This window comes from Lithobates pipiens, unplaced genomic scaffold (assembly GCF_037356315.1).
Source record: "Lithobates pipiens isolate NorthernLeopardFrog02 unplaced genomic scaffold, aLitPip1_a1.2 Scaffold_27, whole genome shotgun sequence".
Lineage (NCBI taxonomy): Eukaryota > Metazoa > Chordata > Amphibia > Anura > Ranidae > Lithobates > Lithobates pipiens.
This window is the reverse complement of record NW_027507788.1, coordinates 6,895,215-6,914,644: the sequence shown is the minus strand read 5'-3', so window position 1 is coordinate 6,914,644 and position 19,430 is coordinate 6,895,215. Positions and strand designations below refer to the sequence as shown.

General features: G+C 46.0%; 1 protein-coding gene across 1 annotated transcript in view; it reads left to right on the top strand.

The window, feature by feature from the left end:
* The window catches only part of LOC143933456 (sacsin-like), a 35,075-nt gene extending 23,056 nt beyond the window's left edge, over positions 1–12,019 (top strand). Inside the window, 1 exon segment of the mRNA XM_077456360.1 lies at positions 999–12,019. Coding sequence (XP_077312486.1) covers positions 999–11,797 — 10,799 coding nt within the window. The 3' untranslated portion in view covers positions 11,798–12,019.
* The last annotated feature ends 7,411 nt before the right edge of the window (positions 12,020–19,430 follow it).

Sequence of the window (19,430 nt, the reverse complement as noted above, 5' to 3'; positions counted from 1 at the left end):
CTGCTGGGAAACACACGGATCCCAGAGACAGCGGGGGACCATCCTTATTGCGCAGCGCGACTCGCGCATGCGCAGTAGGGAACTGGGAAATTAAGCCACAAGGCTCCACTTCCTGATTCCCATACCCAAGATGGCGGCGGCAGCACCCGAGAGACGATCGAGAGATCGGCTTCGGGTGCCGACATCGCGGGGCGCGCTGGGCGGGTAAGTGTCCTTATTTTAAAAGTCAGCAGCTGCAGCAGGGGCGTAACTATAGGGGGTGCAGCAGTCGCGACCGCAACTGGGCCCTGTGATGCAGGGGGCCCATGCAGCCCCCTCTACATATGGCCAGCAGCAGCATAGGCAGTTAGCACACACTATTACATACCCCCTCCATATCCCCCTGGGGACAGGGACCCCTTCTCACGTGGGGACAGGGACCCCCACCTCCCCTGGGGACAGGGACCCCTTCTCACTTGGGGGCAGTAACTTCATCTGCCCTGGAGAAAAGGACCTCATCTCTTCTGGGGACGGGGACCCAATCCTGCCTAGGGACAGTCCCCCAATGGGGCACCTAAAAATGTAAAAAAATAAATAAATAAAAACTACTGATGCCAGTGGTGGAACTACAGGGCTCACAAAGGTGATACCTGTGACCACGCCCTGGAGTTCCACCGCCGGACTCGGAGGGAAGGGCACTGGCTGGGGTTCAGGGGGGCCCTTCATGGCTTCTTGCATCGGGGCCCTGAAGGTTCTAGTTACGCCACTGAGCTGCAGTATTTGTGGCTGCTGGCTTTAAAAAAAAAAAAAACGGCGGACTCCCGCTTTAAAGTAACGCAGTGCTGTATCACAAACAATGGCCTGGTCATGAAGGGGGGGTGGGGGGTTAAATCTACCGCAGGTCAAAGCACAACTATGTTTTTCCTGGTCAGAGCAAAGTAGTGGGTTTGTTTCCATCTCTTGTATTTCTCCAAGAATAAATACTTACCTTCTCTTTTGCTTATTGTTTTCTGCTTTAGAAACGTTCAAGAATCTTGTGTGCCTAAACGAAGATGTGGTTCTTGGAAAGCTACATGAAGCTCTTCCTCAGAGGTGGAGAAACCATCTTGACATTGTCAACTGGAACCCCCAAGACCGGGACAGTCCACCGGTACAATGGATCAATACTCTCTGGTCCTTCCTCCAAAGATATCCCACTCTCCATCACTTTGAGAACCAACCGATTGTGCCGCTAAATAAAGTCACCGAAAAGTCGTCAAATATTCAACTTGCCCGGCTGAAAAAGAAATCGACGTTGCTTCTGAAAAATAAAGACGGGCACCTCTTGGATGACTGCACCTCCAAGCTACTGGAGAAAGCTGGTTGCACCATCATACGGGAAGGGAATTCTTGGCTGTGGCACAAAAACCTGGACGTGTACATTTTAGCACCAACGCCAAATAATATCCTGAAAACTTTGTCACATTTAAATCTGGATCAGGTTACAAAGGTACTTACAGATGCCCCTAAAGAACATATAAAGCTGTTTTGTGAAGTCCTTTCTCCGGCCTACTCCTTCACGTCTCCAGAGCTGGAGATTCTGTACAAGCTGCCAATCTTCTGCAGCGCCCCTTGTATTACGACCCCATCCTCAAAACTGGTGGCTGCTGTCCACTTAACGGCCCTAGACAAGGACACCTCCCCCACTGTCCTGGACAGCCTGATGTTTCCAGAGGTGGTAATAAAATGCAGAGATGCTTCAGACAAGAGGCTTCTCCAACTAATGCAAATCAGATTGCTCAATGCAAAAGATGTGGCTCTACTGATGGCAAAAGCCATCCAAAATGGTAGCTACTCTGCTTTCCCGGCTGAAATTGAGAAGACAATGTTGTGGATCTTGAGAAATGGACATGCGCTGTTTGTCCAGAACGACCAGCTGAAGAACCTCTGCAGAAGCCTTAGCTTCATTCCGTGTGATGGTCTCCTCAAACAACCGTCTTCTCTCTTTGATCCGAACGTGGACATACTGAAAGAGCTGTTTGACGCACATCATTTCCCCCCTTCAAACTTTCGGGAAGATTCGGTTCTAACATCGCTGAAGCAATTGGGGATTAAAGACTCTATCCACAAAATTACACCCGATGATGTTTTGCAGATTGCGGAAACTTTAATTCGCGAGAATAAAAAAAAGGGCCCCGGCTCTTTAAAAAAGGCCAAAGCGCTCATAAGGGTTTGCAATGAAACGGCGGTTTTGTCTCAGTTTACTTCAGGCAACCTAAAGAGGCTCTGCAACCTTTCCTGGGTCCCAGCTAAAAATCACAACTCGCAGATGGTTTTTGGTGAACCAGAAAACCTCAGAGACGTTGCCCATCGTGACATAGTGGAATTTTCAATGCCTCTAACCGATGACTTTAAAAAAGAGGCAAGTGACCGCCTTGGCTTATGCAAACCACCACCTTCTGCAAAAGTGATTGAAAGCCTTAAAGTCCTCAGTCAAAAATATTCTCAGATGGATCAGTACTTTCTTGAAAGGAAACTTCATAATATTTACAAGTACATACAAGATCACCTTTACGAGTTGCACGATGGTCTTCTTTCGGAAGTCAGGATTTGGAATGGAGATAGTTTTTCCTGCCCAGATGAAATTGTTTTGTCCTATCCTGAAGGTTTGGATTTAAGCTCCTTCACCAAAAAAGTTCCACCCGCTTACTTGAGTTACCAAAACCTTTTCTCAAAATGTGGGGTAAAGAAAACATTATCAAACCAAGATGTCGTCAATGTACTGCATACGGTAAAAAAACGCTTAGGTGATGCTTGTTCTAAGGTCCACGCTAACAAAGACTTGAAACTTGCACTCTCAGTCTTGGACTGGATGAAAACAAATTCTATACAGGGAACAGATGACCTTCCTATACCAGTCCAGTCTGAAAACAATGGATTTAGCCTCGAACCACTCTCTAAAACTCTCTTCTGTGACATTGATAAACAGAATTTGTCTGATAACTTTACAGATATAGATTGTTTTATTGTACATGATGAGGTTTCTATGGCAACAGCAAAGTTTCTGAAGATCCAACTTCTGAGCACCAAGGTCTTGAAGCCAGAGTTTTTCGAAGCCTGGGGCCAAAATGAACCAGTGACCCTTCGCATTAAAAACATCCTTCGAGAATACAGTGAACACTCTGAAGTTTTTAAAGAACTTTTACAAAATGCAGATGATGCGGATGCAACAGTTTGCAAATTCTTGGTGGATAGGAGACAAAATTTGGACTCCCGGAAAACCCTGATAGATCCAGGCATGGCTAGCTGTCACGGGCCGGCCTTGTGGTCTTATAATGACAGCAGATTCACAGATACAGATTTTGTCAACATTACCCGTATCGGAGCAGCCACTAAAGAAAATCAGATGCAAAAAATTGGAAAATTCGGCTTGGGTTTTAATACCGTTTACCATATTACCGATGTGCCAGCAATTGTGAGCAGTTCCACCCTAATCATATTTGACCCAAATGTGAATCACTTGCAGAAACACATTCCCAGCAATAACCCAGGAATTAAGCTGAATCTTCAAAAGAATGCAGAACCCCTTTATACTTTTCCTGACCAGTTCCAGCCGTTCATTGGTGTGTTCGGTTGCAACTTTGCACAACCTTTTAATTTCGATGGGACTCTCATCCGCTTACCGTTTCGGAGCGAAGAAGAAGCAAACAAATCGAAAATCTGCTACCAAGCATTCAGCAAAGAAGAGATCAACATGCTCATATGCGATTTTGAGAGTTTTGCAGATATTCTCTTGATTTTCATAAAGAATGTCAAAGAAGTGGAATTAAATTGCCTAAACCAGGGATCTAACCCTGAAGATCAATTGACCAAAGTGCGTCTTCGGAAAGATATCCTTGAAAGACTGACTGTCCCTCAGACTGTCCTCTTACAAAAGGAGCAAATAGATGTCTATAAAAAACTGACTGTGCCCACAGAAACCTTGGTGGACATCAGCACATCAAAACTCATAAAAATTTGCGTGCGGAAAGCAGCGAAAGATGACGATAAATACTATCTTGTACAATCTAGCCTCGGAGTCAAGGAATCGTTCCAGATGTTCATGCAAGATGACAATATTAGTTCTGTTCCAGCTTCTGGACTTGCGATTCCACTAAAGAAAGATCACAGCACTGGAAAATGGGCCCCAGATTTAGAAGACTTCCAGGGGATGGTGTTCTGTTTCCTTCCACTCCCAGTGTCCTCTGGACTTCCTTTTCATATAAATGCAGCTTTTGCCGTCATGTCCAATCGGAAAAACCTGTGGGACACAACTGTAAAGGGCGACTGGAATAAGAAGCTACTCTGTGATGCTTTACTAGTCGCTGCCATCACTGCCCTGTCGCAGTTGCAGATACTACACCAGAACGGTGACTTGAAGGACTACTACTACTACACCTTCTGGCCAGACATCAGCAAAGTCAACACATTCTTCACAGGAGCTGTGAAAAGCTTCTACCAGGCAATAACCTTTGGATTTGGGAATTCACTCCCCACCCTCGTTAGCAATGGTCAGGAATGGTGCACCATAAGACAAGCTTGCTTTCTCGAACTAGAAGATTTTGAAAACCTGGCCATTCAAAGCATTGCCAAAAAGGTGTTCTCCTTTGTTCTTAAAAAGCCAAATTTGTCAGTAAGCCTCCCCCAATGGGTGAGGGAAAGTCTCAGTGCCTGTGGTTGCCTCAAGGAGCTGCAGAATAATTTTTACAGTACTGAACGGTTCTACAGAGAGATCCTTCTTGAAAATCTGGATGCCATAAATGCAAAAGACAGAGATATGCTAGTGCTTTATGCCATCGATCTACAAAATAAAAGCCTGGACAGCATACTGTCATCAAAACCTTGCATTCCATCATCTGACGGGAAATTGCAGCCAATTGGAAAACTGGTGCATCCAAGAGGAAAAGTCTCCATACTGTATGATCCCGAAGAAGGACGTTTTCCTGAAGGAGATGAGTTTCTCAAACCAGAAAGACTGGCACGTTTACAGATTTTAGGGATGATGAAGGACAGATTACCCATGGAAGAGCTCATGGCAAGAACCAGCAGAATATCAAGTGTCTGGAGGATTGACAGGTCAAAAGCTCTAAAACAAATCTGTTGCGTTTTGGAATTGTTAAATGACTTACTTCAGCAAGAACCAAATGATGTCCATTGTGGAGAATTCAGAGACATCATATTTCTTCCTGCAATACCACCTCAAAAAGAAAATGTTTCAGGAAATCTGACTTTAATGAAGTCAAAGGGACTTTATCATTACAAGCACAGAGCACTTGTCTGCCTGGTGGAACCAGTGCTAGGCAAAGAACATTTGGAAAAAGTCAAGTTGTCCGAACCGTTGCTGACCTTCTTAGGGCTTGATCAGTCTCCTTCTTTCTCAACTGTGCTATCTCAACTGGAAGAAGCTTGTAAAGCATCAAAATTGTTAAATTCAGAAGAAATGTCTGAAGTGTCCAAAAGCTGCTACAATTTTTTAAATGAACTGGTAAAAAAACAGCCGAATCTTGCTGCCCAAGTCAAAGAGAAAGTCTGTTCTATGCCTTTTGTCTACGCTGATGATGAGTTTGTCCCAGTGAAAGTGGTTGCAAAGAAGGTCCCTTTTCATGCGCTCCCTTATTTGCATAAACTGCCAAAAGACTATGAAAATTTCAACGAACTCTGGTCTTGTGTTGGACTGCAAGAAGAATTTGCTACGGAAGATTACCTTTCCGTTTTGAAACAGATGGCTGTAGAGAAAGGCGAAGGACCTCTTTCAGCAAGTGAATCCCAACTGGCATTGCACTTAATTAATCACAGCTTGGTGACTCTAAATTCACATAATCAGATAGATAGGCAGCTCGTTTTTTTACCAGACAAGCAAGGCGTATTACGTCACGTGGATAAAATCTTTTACAATGATACTCCCTGGCTTCCCTGTGACACAAGCCTACATTTCTGCCACGAGCTTGTTCCTCGAGCCGTGGTAGAAATCTTTGGGGTCAAAACAAAAATTCACTACACCCTTCAAAAATTGAAAGTCGGTAGTCTGTCCAAGTGGGTCTCACAATTTGGTGCCAGGGAGCAGCTCACCACCCGCATCAAGAATATTATAAAGGAGTACTCGTCAAAGAAAGATATTTTGAAGGAACTCATTCAGAACGCAGATGACTCCGAAGCTTCTGAAATTCATTTTGTGTTGGACTGCAGAACTCATCGGACAAACCACACCTTTGGAGAGAAGTGGAATCCATTACAAGGTCCGGCTCTTTGCGTTTACAACAACAATATATTTGAGTCCAAAGATATTGATGGCATTCAGCAACTGGGAATAGGTGGCAAAGAAGACCGATTAGACAAAACTGGAAAGTTTGGACTCGGCTTTAATTCCGTATACCACATAACCGATTGTCCGGCTTTTGTCACAGGTGATGCCACCTTGTGCATCTTTGACCCTAATCTTATGTTTTTGGAAACTGCTGATGAAATCAGCCCAGGCGGCATGTTCTCTGTGAAGGATGAATTCAAGATCACATTTGGGGACGTCTATGATACATTCTTGCCTTCGGATTTCAATTTGGAAGAGGGCACTCTTTTTCGTCTACCGCTCAGGATGTCAAACACTGTGTCGGAGTCCAAAATCAGTGACCAAACTTCAACGCTGGAGGACATTAGAAATATGTGCGAGGAATTAAAGAATGATGCCGACAACATGATTTTGTTCTTGAACAACATCAGGAGAATACGCTTTTCTGAAATGACTGCCAGTGGACATTTAACTGAAATCCTCTCAATTGAATCTAAAATAAATGATCGGGATAAAAAAAGGTTGTCTTCTTTCCAACAAAAGTTTTCCAAGCTGGCTGGGAATTCGGCAGATTTGTCTGACACCTCACCATTCCAAGTAATATACAGACTGAAAATAGCTCGAAATGACTCTAGCAGGGCAACCGACTGGCTTGTAGCCAAGCAGGTGGGTACAGAAGGCCTGGACACCATGAAGAAAGTTTCTGGTCGTTTATGTCAAACAATGATTCCCCATGGCGCTGTAGCGGCCCACCTTCCAATCTCAGGTGGCCATCAAGACTGGCTTCCAACCGACTGGAAGGGTAGAGCTTTCTGCACCTTGCCTTTCCCTCTAGAAACTGGTCTCCCAGTACATGTCAATGCAAATTTTATTGTGGATTCAGCAAGGAGAAGCATCTGCATAGAGGATGGTGATAGCCCAAAGACTGAATGGAATGAGTTTTTGTTATCAGACATTATAGCTCCACTCTACTGTCACCTTCTCAAGTGCTTGTGCAAAATAGTTACCAAGCAGAAAAGTGAACCACTAATTTTTCCAAATGATGACTCTTGCAGTTTGTTTTTGAATTCATATTTGGATCGTTTTCCAGCTGTGAATAAATCTGTGCCACCTCAATGGCAAACCTTAGTTAAGGAAGTCTACTTGACCATTTTTAAAAGTAAAGCACAAGTGATTCCAATTTACAAAATGCATCAAGTGAAAGAAAAGTGTGAAATTAAGACAAGAGTTCACGTTGAGTGGTCAAGTATTGGAAAAGCCAACATTGTAGAGGAGCCCTTCTTTCTTTCCCAAGAAGACAATAAAGAAATTGGAAATATACTCCAAAATATTAACATGCATATTGCATATGGAGGGATCGAAAATTTTCTATGCAATGAACTGAAATCAGCTGGTGTACCTGTATTTGAACTGAGTCCTCAGACCTTGTGTGAGTTCTTAAGGCTACTTCCTCATGGACAAGTTCTTCCTGCTCCCGTCTCCACGTCTCTTTTTAGAAAGGAGAAACACTGCAATAAATTGTTAGATTACTGCTTCAAAAACTGCTCATCAAAGAACCCAGTTGACCCGCAGGGGGTTCCTTTACTAGTGACTAAGGATGAAATACTCCGCACCTTTGATAAAGATGATCCAAAAATTTTTTCCAGATTCTCAGAGCTTTTCCCAGAAGAAAGTAATCAGTTTGCTACACATCATAACTCGTTTTTGACAGAGCGTGGATTTTTAAAATCCCTTACACTTGCAAATTCTGTCAGTTTTGTTAAGAAACACTTGGGGCCATTTCATGACTTGTCTTCTTCCAAAAGCAAGTGTGGCCTTACCCTTACAAAAGAGATAGAAATCTGGCTGGAAAGACTGTGGAAATTCTTCGAAGGGGAAATCTCCAAGCAAAATAGGGACCATAGGAAAGCACATTTTGAGACTATCGTTACTAATTTCAAAAACTGGGCAATTTTGCCGGTGTGTTACGAAAAGGAATCAAAAATCCTTTCTTTTGCTGACATCAAAGATATGCTCTTTCCACATAGCAGTGACATTGCCAGATACATGCTGAAATTGGGAGTCCCTGAATTAAAATTTAGTTTATTTCCTTCAAGTATTGTTGGTTTCTTTAAGCCCTATCTGATTGACCCAGAAAATGTTGGAAATGTCCTCGAGCATCTGAGCTCCAAAATGGACCTTAAGTGGGAGTTATTGGAAAGATGGGATCTGGACATGATTCTGGCCGGGATCTTATCACAGCTTCGAAAACAAAGCAACCCGAAAAACATACAAGATCTCCATTGTTTACCTTTGTTTGAAACCTTTGATGGCAAAAGACAAAGATTAAATGGATACCGAAAGATCTACGTACTCACTGCACTTGATGTGGGATCTCTTAGACTTTCAGAAATCGACTCACAGACAGCGTTCCTTAAAAATACTAGTTTTAACCAACAAGCTGCCGAAATAATGAACATTAAAATAATCAATGAACTTCAATTAATTACCGATTTCCTTCTTCTTCATCTAAACTTGTTCAATGAAAGTCAATTATTGGGACTTCTAAGGTTGATTGCGGCACTGCAAAGCTCTCCAGCTTTCCAAAGTAAAAAAGATTTAATCTTCTCTTCTCTTAAAAGTATCAAACTGATCAGAAGCAAACAAGGAGTACTAGAGCCGGTCTCCTACTTCTATGACCATACCGTAAAACTCTTCTCTACATTTGGTCTACAGGACTATTTTATCCCAAGTGATGTTTGGAAGTCGTTTGAAAGGTTTAAACCACAATTCCAAACACTTCTGCAAGAACTTGGAATGAAATGCTCTTTTACAGAAGATGATGTCATCAAATTTGCAACTCAAGTAGAAAAAGAAGCAAAAATGATGGTCCCCTCGAAATCCCTGACTGCAAAAGCCAAAGAGTTGTTTGATTACTTGTTATCTATGGATGTGGATAAAGTAAGTGACGGTTTTCCTTCAGAGGTGGGAAAAATTGCATTCGTCGTTCCTTTGAATATCCAAGAAGATTTAAAAGCTTTACACCCTTCATTTTCTGCGAAAAACCTGACGGTAGCTCTCAAAGAATCACTACTAGTGAGGAAAGACCACCAACATTTGGTTTGGACTTCCATGACACTAATAGAAAAGTACATAGGCAACAAGAAAAAGCTGGAGTTCTTGGAAAGCTGTGGGGTGGTACTTGAGCCACCCGTTCAGAAGGTAATTGAGAATGTGAAAAACGTTTGTAGCGCTCAGTGCAATAAAGAACGTTTCCAAACTAGGGGCCAGGTCTTAAAGTTAGCTTACGATTTCCTTCAGAACCACATTGATGATGTAGACTGTCTTTCTTTGGAAAACGTTCCTTTCATTTTAGTAGAGAACAATGTCGCCCTCGCCGAGCCGAAACAAATTGTGTTTAATGTACAAAACCACGACGACTTTCGTCCGTATCTTTACAAGCTGCCTCCATTGCTGGCCTGCTTTAGCAATCTCTTCCAGAAGGTAGGGGTTGAGGAAGAGGCATCTATATTTCACTTTGCCCGGGTTCTTTCGGCTATTCACGAGGAAACCCTAGATAAAACGTCTTTGCACGCTAATCTCACAAAAACTGTCTATGAGACAACCAACCAATTTTTTACGTTATTGGAAAAGACAACAACGAAAGAGCTTCAGAACCTCAAGCTACTTTACCTTCCAGCTATTGATGGCAAACTCTACGAGTCATCTGGGTTAATTCTAAATGACTGCCGATCTTCCATGACCATGTCAGGACTGAGCAGTATATTTAAGTTTTTTCCCTCTGGTACAGATCCATTCAGAACAAGACATCTCCTCAGTCTTCTACCTGTAGATATACGGCCAAGATTTCTTTCAGACATCACAGAAGAATCTATCAATAATCTGGAGGCCTGTACACTTGGAGAAGGCTGCACTATTAAAAGGAAATTCACAGAACTACTTCTCTCACCAATATTTTGTAAAGGGCTGGTTTGCCTTCTGTGCAAGCAGAGCAATGGTAAAATTACCCAGAAAGAAGCCGAACAAACCTGCAGCGATATCTTTGGAAGAATAGAAATAATATGCTGCTGTAAATTACAGACAAGTCTCGTGTATGAGAAGACCACTTTAAAGGGTACAACATCGGAAAAAACTGTTTTTGTAAGATACGTTGACATGTGCTGCAAGATATATCTTGAACACAGTAAACTCACCAAAACAAGGGAGGTTATTGAGGTATTGCATTCCCTTTCAGGAGAAATTAATAATCTGATTGGAAATAAATTAGACCATAGTTTACTAAATGTTGTTGCGGAAATGCTTGCCTGCGATGATCCGGAGGAAATGATTGAGGTGCTGAAAAAACATGAGGCATGGAGCAAAAGGCTGGAAACCAAAAATGCCTTCACTTTGCCAAAACCTGGAGAGAAGATTCCAGATGAATGGTATGATTGCTTGGACATGAGCGTTCTGAATACATTCAAGGTAGATGACTATGTGGGCTACATGGTTCCGGGAGAAGATGAGGAATACCTGTATGCTGTAGTTGTTGGGGAACTGGAAGCAAAAATGTTTGGCAACTGTGAACTTCCCATGTATCGCATAGACATCGGTCAAGAAGAAACAACTGAAGTCAGCGTCCTTGACTTATATCAGTTCAAAAGGCCTCCGAGCCATAATTCAAAAGCTCTTGTCCTCCTCGGCACCCCACCGACTCACCAACAAAAGACCGATGACCGATGGTTTGAAAGCTCCGTGGACAAAATTAAAGCAGACGTCGACCTTCAGTTAAGCCAAATATGGCAGCTGCCTCAAGCTGAGAAGATCAAGGCTATACGACGTCTTTACCTAAAGTACCACCCAGACAAAAACGTTGGCCAAGAAGGCATCTCAACTGAGATTTTTAAATACATTCAGCAAAGAATCAAAGAATTGGAATCCGGTGCGAAGAAAGATAATCCTTCCAACCACACAATGCCCAATCACCATTCCAGCTCTTTTGGGGGCTTCTCCACACTTTGGGGCAAGTGGGATCGAGAGGCTTCTCACCACCGGCAAAATCGTGAAAACTTTTCAAGGTCAACTAGATGCAACTACGACTTTTTTCGCTATCACAGCAGCGCTCCGCGGCCGAAACCTCAGGAGGCTGAAAGATGGCTGAGGCAAGCGGAGTGCGACTTGAAGGCCGCGGAGAATGACGTCAACCGCTACACAGAATGGGTGTTCTACAAAGTACACCAGGCGGTGGAAAAGGCGCTATTCGCCGCACAGTATATTAAGAAAGGGAAAACGGACCGGGACACCGACATTGCCCAATTGGCGCGCGATGTAGCCACGTACAGTAGCGACCTTCGCTCGATTGGAGATCGGGTGTCGCAAATGAAAGCTCTTGGCGTGGATAACAAAGGAACTCAGTACCCCGACTACCACTCGCCCCCTCAAATTCCCAATGATGGCTTTGCATCTGACAAGGAGGAGGAAGTTATTACTTTGGCCGAGGACGTCTTACGGAGAATAGCAAGTTATGTACGCCTCTGAGAACGCATCCAATGGATGTCCTTCAGCACAGAAGCCACTGTTACAATCTTTTTCTAAAATATGTATGTAGAGGAACTTTTTTTTTTTATTTATTTTTTTACGTTGACTTCAATTTTTCTTACTTTCAATGTATATATGGTAAAGCAACTCCGTGAACCACTTTGGGTGTACATTGTTATTTTTCAATATGCAAATTTGTAGTAAACTTTTTCTTTCTGCCTATGTTCTGTGTCTGTGTGTGTGTGTGTGTGTGTGTGTATATATGTATGTGTATATATATATATATATATATATATATATATATGTGTGTGTTTTTTAATTGGTAACATTGAATGCTTCTGTATGGATAAACCTCTTGCTGACCCACCGCCAGTGGCGTAACTAGAACCTTCAGGGCCCTGATGCAAGAAACCATGGAGGGCCCCCCCTGAACCCCAGCCAGGGCCCTTCCCTCCGAGTCCGGCGGTGGAACTCCAGGGCGTGGTCACAGGTATGACCTTTGTGAGCCCTGTAGTTCCACCACTGGCATCAGTAGTTTTTATTTATTTATTTTAATTTTTAGGTGCCCCATTGGGGGACTGTCCCTAGGCAAGATTGGGTCCCCGTCCCCAGAAGAGAAGAGGTCCTTTTCTCCAGGGCAGATGAATTTACTGCCCCCAGGTGAGAAGGGGTCCCTGTCCCCAGGGGAGGTGGGGGTCCTTGTCACCACGTGAGAAGGGGTCCCTGTCCCCAGGGGGATATGTAATAGTGTGTGCTAGCTGCCTATGCTGCTGCCGGCCATATGTAGAGGGGGCTGCATGGGCCCCCTGCATCACAGGGCCCAGTTGCGGTCGCAACTGCTGCACCCCCTATAGTTACGCCCCTGCCCACAGCAGTACATATACTGGTGGCCGTCGGCTCGTACGGGAACTGTAACGTACGTTGCTGGCTTTCTTCCAGGTTCAGGGTGGGCGGACGCACGTGCCCCCCACCCACTGGCTCTGATGTGATTGAACACAGTGGTACTTAACCACTTCAATACAGGGCACTTAAACACCTTCCTGCCCAGACCAATTTTCAGCTTTCAGCGCTGTCGCACTTTGAATGACAATTGCGCGGTCATGCTACACTGTACACAAATGAAATTTTTATCATTTTTTCCCCACAAATAGAGCTTTCTTTTGGTGGTATTTGATCACCTCTGCGGTTTTTATTTTTTGCGCTACAAATAAAAAAATACCGAAAATTTTGAAAAAAAAAATGTTTTTTTTTGTTTCAGTTTCAAAACTTTGTAAATAAGTATGTTTTCTCCTTCACGGATGGGCACTGATGAGGCTACACTGATGGGCACTGATAAGGCGGCACTGATGGGCACCAATGAAGTGGCACTGATGAGGTGGCATTGATGGACACTGATATGTGGCACTGATAGGCGGTACTGAGAGGCGGCACTGATGGGCGACACGGATGGACACTGATAGGTGGCACAAATTGGCACTGATAGCTGGCACAGACTGCCATGGATGGGCGGCACGGATTGGCATGGATGGGCGGCACAGATGGGCATGGATAGGCGGCACAGATGGGCATGGATAGGCAGCACAGATGGGCATGTATAGGCGGCACAGATGGGCATGGGTGGGCACTCATAGGCGACACAGGTGGGCACTCATAGGCGGCACAGGTGGGAACTCATAGGCGGCACATGTGGGCACTCATAGGCGGCACAGGTGGGCACTCATAGGCGGCATTGGTGTTATACTGTACTAACGGATGCCAATCAGTGCCAAACAATAATGCATGCCAATCAGTGATGCCCATTGTGGGCACTGATTGGCATCCATTATGGGCACTGATTGGCATCCATTGTGCTGACTGGCATCCCTGGTGGTCTAGGGAGGATTACCTTTTCCCTGGTGGTCTGGTGGCGTCCCTGGTGGTCCAGTGTGGGCATCCTCGGGGGGGCTGTGCTGATAATCGATCAGCACAGACCCCCCCTGTCAGAGGAGCAGCCGATCGGCTCTCCTCTACTCGCGTCTGACAGACGCGAGTGAGGGAAAGCCGATCACCGTCTCTTCCCATTTACACTGTGATCAGCCGTGATTGGACACAGCTGATCACGTGGTAAAGAGTCTCCGTTGGAGACTCTTTACCGAGATCATAGTTGCCGGGTGTCAGACTGACACCCCGCAACAACGATCGCCGTGATGCGCGCCCCCGGGGGCGCGCAGCGGCTCAAAATCCTGATCACATCATATGACGTCCGATCAGGATTATGAAAAAACTTTGCCCCCGTCAATTCCCTATAGGGCGGGCGGCAAGTGGTTAAAGGGGTTGTAAAGGTTCGTTTATTTTCTAAATAGGTTCCTATAAGCTAGTGCATTGTTGGTTCACTTACCTTTTCCTTCGATTTCCCTTCTAAATGTTTTTTTTTTCTTTGTTTTCTTTGTCTGAATTTCTCACTTCCTGTTCCTCCTCAGTAAGCTGTTCTGGCTGACTAACCACCGCTTGGATGATGGTGAGAAGTTTACTGAGGAGAAACAGGAAGTGAGATATTCAGACAAAGTAAAAAAAAACATTTAGAAGGGAAATCGAAGGAAAAGGTAAGTGAACCAACAATGCACTAGCTTAGAGGAACCTATGTAGAAAATGAAAAAACGAACCTTTACAACCCCTTTAAGGGCCGTGCACATGGGCCGAATATCAGGTGGTATCGGACAGTTCAATAAGAACCGGCCGGCATTCTGCCCCTGTGTACGGCAGCCGGTCTGACAGAAGCCGGCAAAAGGGGCATGACCAAAAAAAAAAAAACAACCTCTAATTGGCATCATCTGATCAGTGCTCTTAGCCAATTGGCTGGAAGCGCTAACCGATGTGTTCTGGTAGGGGAGGGGCTGCTCCCCTGTCAGAACACAATAGTTCAGCGGGGGGGGGGGGGGGGAGATCGATGCACTAACATCTGATAGTTAGTACAGGAGACGGAAAACAAACGCTTCAGCAGATCCTGGCCAATGGTTAACGGACAGGACCTGCTGATCCCCTAATGAGGCAAGGAAAAGTTCTGGACAGCCGCACTTCGAAATACAGCCTGATAGGTAGCACTGATGGGCACAGATAGGCGGTACTGATAAGTATTACTTATTGGCACTAACAGGCAGCACTGATGGACACTGGTGAGGAGGTATTGATTGGCACTGATAGGCCATACTGATGGGCACTGATGAGGCATTGGTTGGCACTGATAGGCTGTAGTGATGGGCACTGATGAGGCATTGATTGGCACTGATAGGCTGTAGTGATGGGCACTGATGAGGCATTGATTGGCACTGATAGGCTGTAGTGATGGGCACTGATGAAGCATTAATATGCAGCACTGATGGGCAATGATAAGCCGTACTGATATGCACTGATGAGGTTGTACTGATGGGCACTGATGAAGAGGCATTAATTGGCACTTATAGGCCATACTGATGGGCACTGATGAGGTTGCACTGATGGGCACTGGTGAGGAGGCATTGATTGGCACTGATAGGCCACACTGATGGGCGCTGATGAGGTTGAACTGATGGGCACTGATGAGTCACTAATATGCAGCTCTGATGGGCACTGATAGGCGGTACTGATAGGTAGAACTTATGGGCACTGACAGGCGGCACAGATAGGCAGCACTGATGGGCACTGATAAGGAGGCATTGATTGTCACTGATAGGCCATACTGATGGGCAGTGATGAGGAGGCATTGGTTGGCACTGATAGGCCACACTGATGGGCACTGATGAGGTTGAACTGATGGGCACTGATGAGGCACTAATATGCAGCTCTGATGGGCACTGATAGGCCGTACTGATAGGTAGAACTTATGGGCACTGGCAGGCGGCACAGATAGGCAGCACTGATGGGCACTGATAAGGAGGCATTGATTGTCACTGATAGGCCATACTGATGGGCAGTGATGAGGAGGCATTGGTTGGCACTGATAGACCATACAGATGGGCACTGATGAAGTTGCACTGATGGGCACTGATGAGGCAGTAATATGAGGCACTGATAGGCGGCACTGACAGGCATTACTGAAGGACAGCATTGATGGGGCTGCACTGATTATCAGTGCCTTGGTTGCCAGTGAAGATGTACCCACCTGAGGAATGCCGCTTACCGACTCTCCTCTCCTCCGGCAATGTCAGCGCGAGGAGAGGAATGCTGATACCCGGCATTTCCTGTTTACACTGTGATTGGACACAGCTGGTCCCATGGTAAAAAGTCTACATCATAGGCTCCTTACGGTGATCAGTGATTCGCCGTCTCCTAGGGACACGGCACACCAAGAATGGGAGGACGTCAGATGTCATCCTCCCAGGGCGAGAGAGCTCCCCACCGCCCCTCATTTAACTATACAGCAGGCGGGAAGCAGTTAATGGGATTTCAGAAAATATTTTAAATTCTACGGCTTTCATTAAAATAATTCCTGGTGATCCCGCCATGAAGATCCTTGATCAGGCACTTCCCATTAAAGGGTGACAATGCTCCGCCCCTGTCTCCCAGTTGTGCTCCGTTGTTGTCACCGTGTCACAAGGCTTCTGATGGAGACTGCAAGTGGCTGTTTTGACACACATTACACAGACGTGGCCCAATGTTGTCACCGACAGGAAACCCGCCCTGAGAAATGCCATGTGGTCATCCCTGGAGTGCCTGTAGACCAAAAGTGGCTGCAAAAAGGCTGCAGGAGATCAGCAAGGCTGAGATGGAACAAAGGAATGTAGGAACTGTATGTAGGAACAAAGCCAACTCTGGGTCCCATTGAATGTAATAATGTAGCCCCCCTGCCTTGGTCCCACTATATGTAGGAATGTAGCCACCCTGCCTTGGCCCCACTGTATGTAGGAATGTAGCCACCCTGCCTTGGTCCCTCTGTATGTAGGAATGTAGCCACCCTGCCTTGGCCCCACTGTATGTAGGAATGTAGCCACCCTGCCTTGGCATCACTGTATGCAGGAACATAGCCACCCTGCCTTGGCCCCACTGTATGTAGGAGTGTAGCCAACCTGCCTTGGTCCCCCTGTATGTAGGAATGTAGCCACCCTGCCTTGGTCCCTCTGTATGTAGGAATGTAGCCACCCTGCCTTGGTCCCCCTGTATGTAGGAATGTAGCCACCCTGCCTTGGCCCCACTGTATGTAGGAATGTAGTCCCCCGCCTTGGCCCCACTGTATGTAGGAATTTAGTCCCTCTGCCTTGGCCCCACTGTATGTAGGAATGTAGCAACCCTGTCTTGGCCCCACTGTATGTAGGAATGTAGTCCCCCCGCTTTGGCCCCACTGTATGTAGGAATGTAGTCACCCTACCTTGGTCCCTCTGTATGTAGGAGCATAGCCACCCTGCCTTGGCCCCACTGTATGTAGGAATGTAGCCCCCCTGACTTGCTCACGTCCAGGATGGACTATGGGATGTGCGGTGTACATGACTGCAACTAACATGCTTTGCTCATTCCTGACAAATGGAAGTTCCGTATTGGATGTGTACAGATTATCTTCAGACAAAGGGATATGATTTGTGTCCCTTCATGTGAAACGCGTCGAGATTTCCTTTTTTGGGTCTGTTGGTCGTCGCAACAAATCTCACAATAAACAGGGAGGGTGTGCTGGGACTTGTAGTACTACAAATAGGAGAAATGCAGGGAGGGTGTGCTGGGACTTGTAGTACTACAAATAGGAGAAATGCAGGGAGGGTGTGCTGGGACTTGTAGTACTACGGATAGGAGAAATGCAGGGAGGGTGTGCTGGGACTTGTAGTACTACAAATAGGAGAAATGCAGGGAGGGTGTGCTGGGACTTGTAGTACTACAAATAGGAGAAATGCAGGGAGGGTGTGCTGGGACTTGTAGTACTACAAATAGGAGAAATGCAGGGAGGGTGTGCTGGGACTTGTAGTACTACAGATAGGAGAAATGCGGGGAGGGTGTGCTGGGACTTGTAGTACTACAGCTAGGAGAAATGCGGGGAGGTGTGCTGGGACTTGTAGTACTACAGATAGGAGAAATGCGGGGAGGGTGTGCTGGGACTTGTAGTACTACAGATAGGAGAAATGCGGGGAGGGTGTGCTGGGTCTTGTAGTACTACAGATAGGAGAAATGCGGGGAGGGTGTGCTGGGACTTGTAGTACTACGGATAGGAGACATGCAGGGAGGGTGTGCTGGGACTTGTAGTACTACGGATAGGAGACATGCAGGGAGGGTGTGCTGGGACTTGTAGTACTACAGATAGGAGAAATGCAGGGAGGGTGTGCTGGGACTTGTAGTGCTATAGATAGGAGAAATGCGGGGAGGGTGTGCTGGGACTTGTAGTACTACAGATAGGAGAAATGTGGGGAGGGTGTGCTGGGACTTGTAGTACTATAGATGGGAGAAATGCGGGGAGGGTGTGCTGGGACTTGTAGTACTACAGATAGGAGAAATGTGGGGAGGGTGTGCTGGGACTTGTAGTACTATAGATGGGAGAAATGCGGGGAGGTGTGCTGGGACTTGTAGTACTACAGATAGGAGAAATGCGGGGAGGGTGTACTGGGACTTGTAGTACTACAGATGGGAGAAATGTGGGGAGGGTGTGCTGGGACTTGTAGTACTACAGATGGAGAAATGTGGGGAGGGTGCGCTGGGACTTGTAGTACTATAGATGGGAGAAATGCAGGGAGGGTGTGCTGGGACTTGTAGTACTATAGATGGGAGAAATGCGGGGAGGGTGTGCTGGGACTTGTAGTACTACAGGTAGGAGAAATGCAGGGAGGGTGTGCTGGGACTTGTAGTACCTACAGATAGGAGAAATGTGGGGAGGGTGTGCTGGGACTTGTAGTACTATAGATGGGAGAAATGCGGGGAGGGTGTGCTGGGACTTGTAGTACTACAGATAGGAGAAATGCGGGGGAGGGTGTACTGGGACTTGTAGTACTACAGATGGGAGAAATGTGGGGAGGGTGTGCTGGGACTTGTAGTACTACAGATGGGAGAAATTCAGGGAGTGTGTGCTGGGACTTGTAGTACTACAGATAGGAGAAATGCGGGGAGTGTGTGCTGGGACTTGTAGTACTACAGATAGGAGAAATGCAGGGAGGGTGTGCTGGGACTTGTAGTGCTATAGGTAGGAGAAATGTGGGGAGGGTGTGCTGGGACTTGTAGTACTACAGATAGGAGAAATGTGGGGAGGGTGTGCTGGGACTTGTAGTACTACAGGTAGGAGAAATGCAGGGAGGGTGTGCTGGGACTTGTAGTACTATAGATAGGAGAAATGTGGGGAGGGTGCGCTGGGACTTGTAGTACTATAGATGGGAGAAATGCAGGGAGGGTGTGCTGGGACTTGTAGTACTATAGATGGGAGAAATGCAGGGAGGGTGTGCTGGGACTTGTAGTACTACAGGTAGGAGAAATGCGGGGAGGGTGTGCTGGGACTTGTAGTACTATAGATAGGAGAAATGTGGGGAGGGTGCGCTGGGACTTGTAGTACTATAGATGGGAGAAATGCAGGGAGGGTGTGCTGGGACTTGTAGTACTATAGATGGGAGAAATGCAGGGAGGGTGTGCTGGGACTTGTAGTACTACAGGTAGGAGAAATGCGGGAGGGTGTGCTGGGACTTGTAGTACTATAGATAGGAGAAATGTGGGGAGG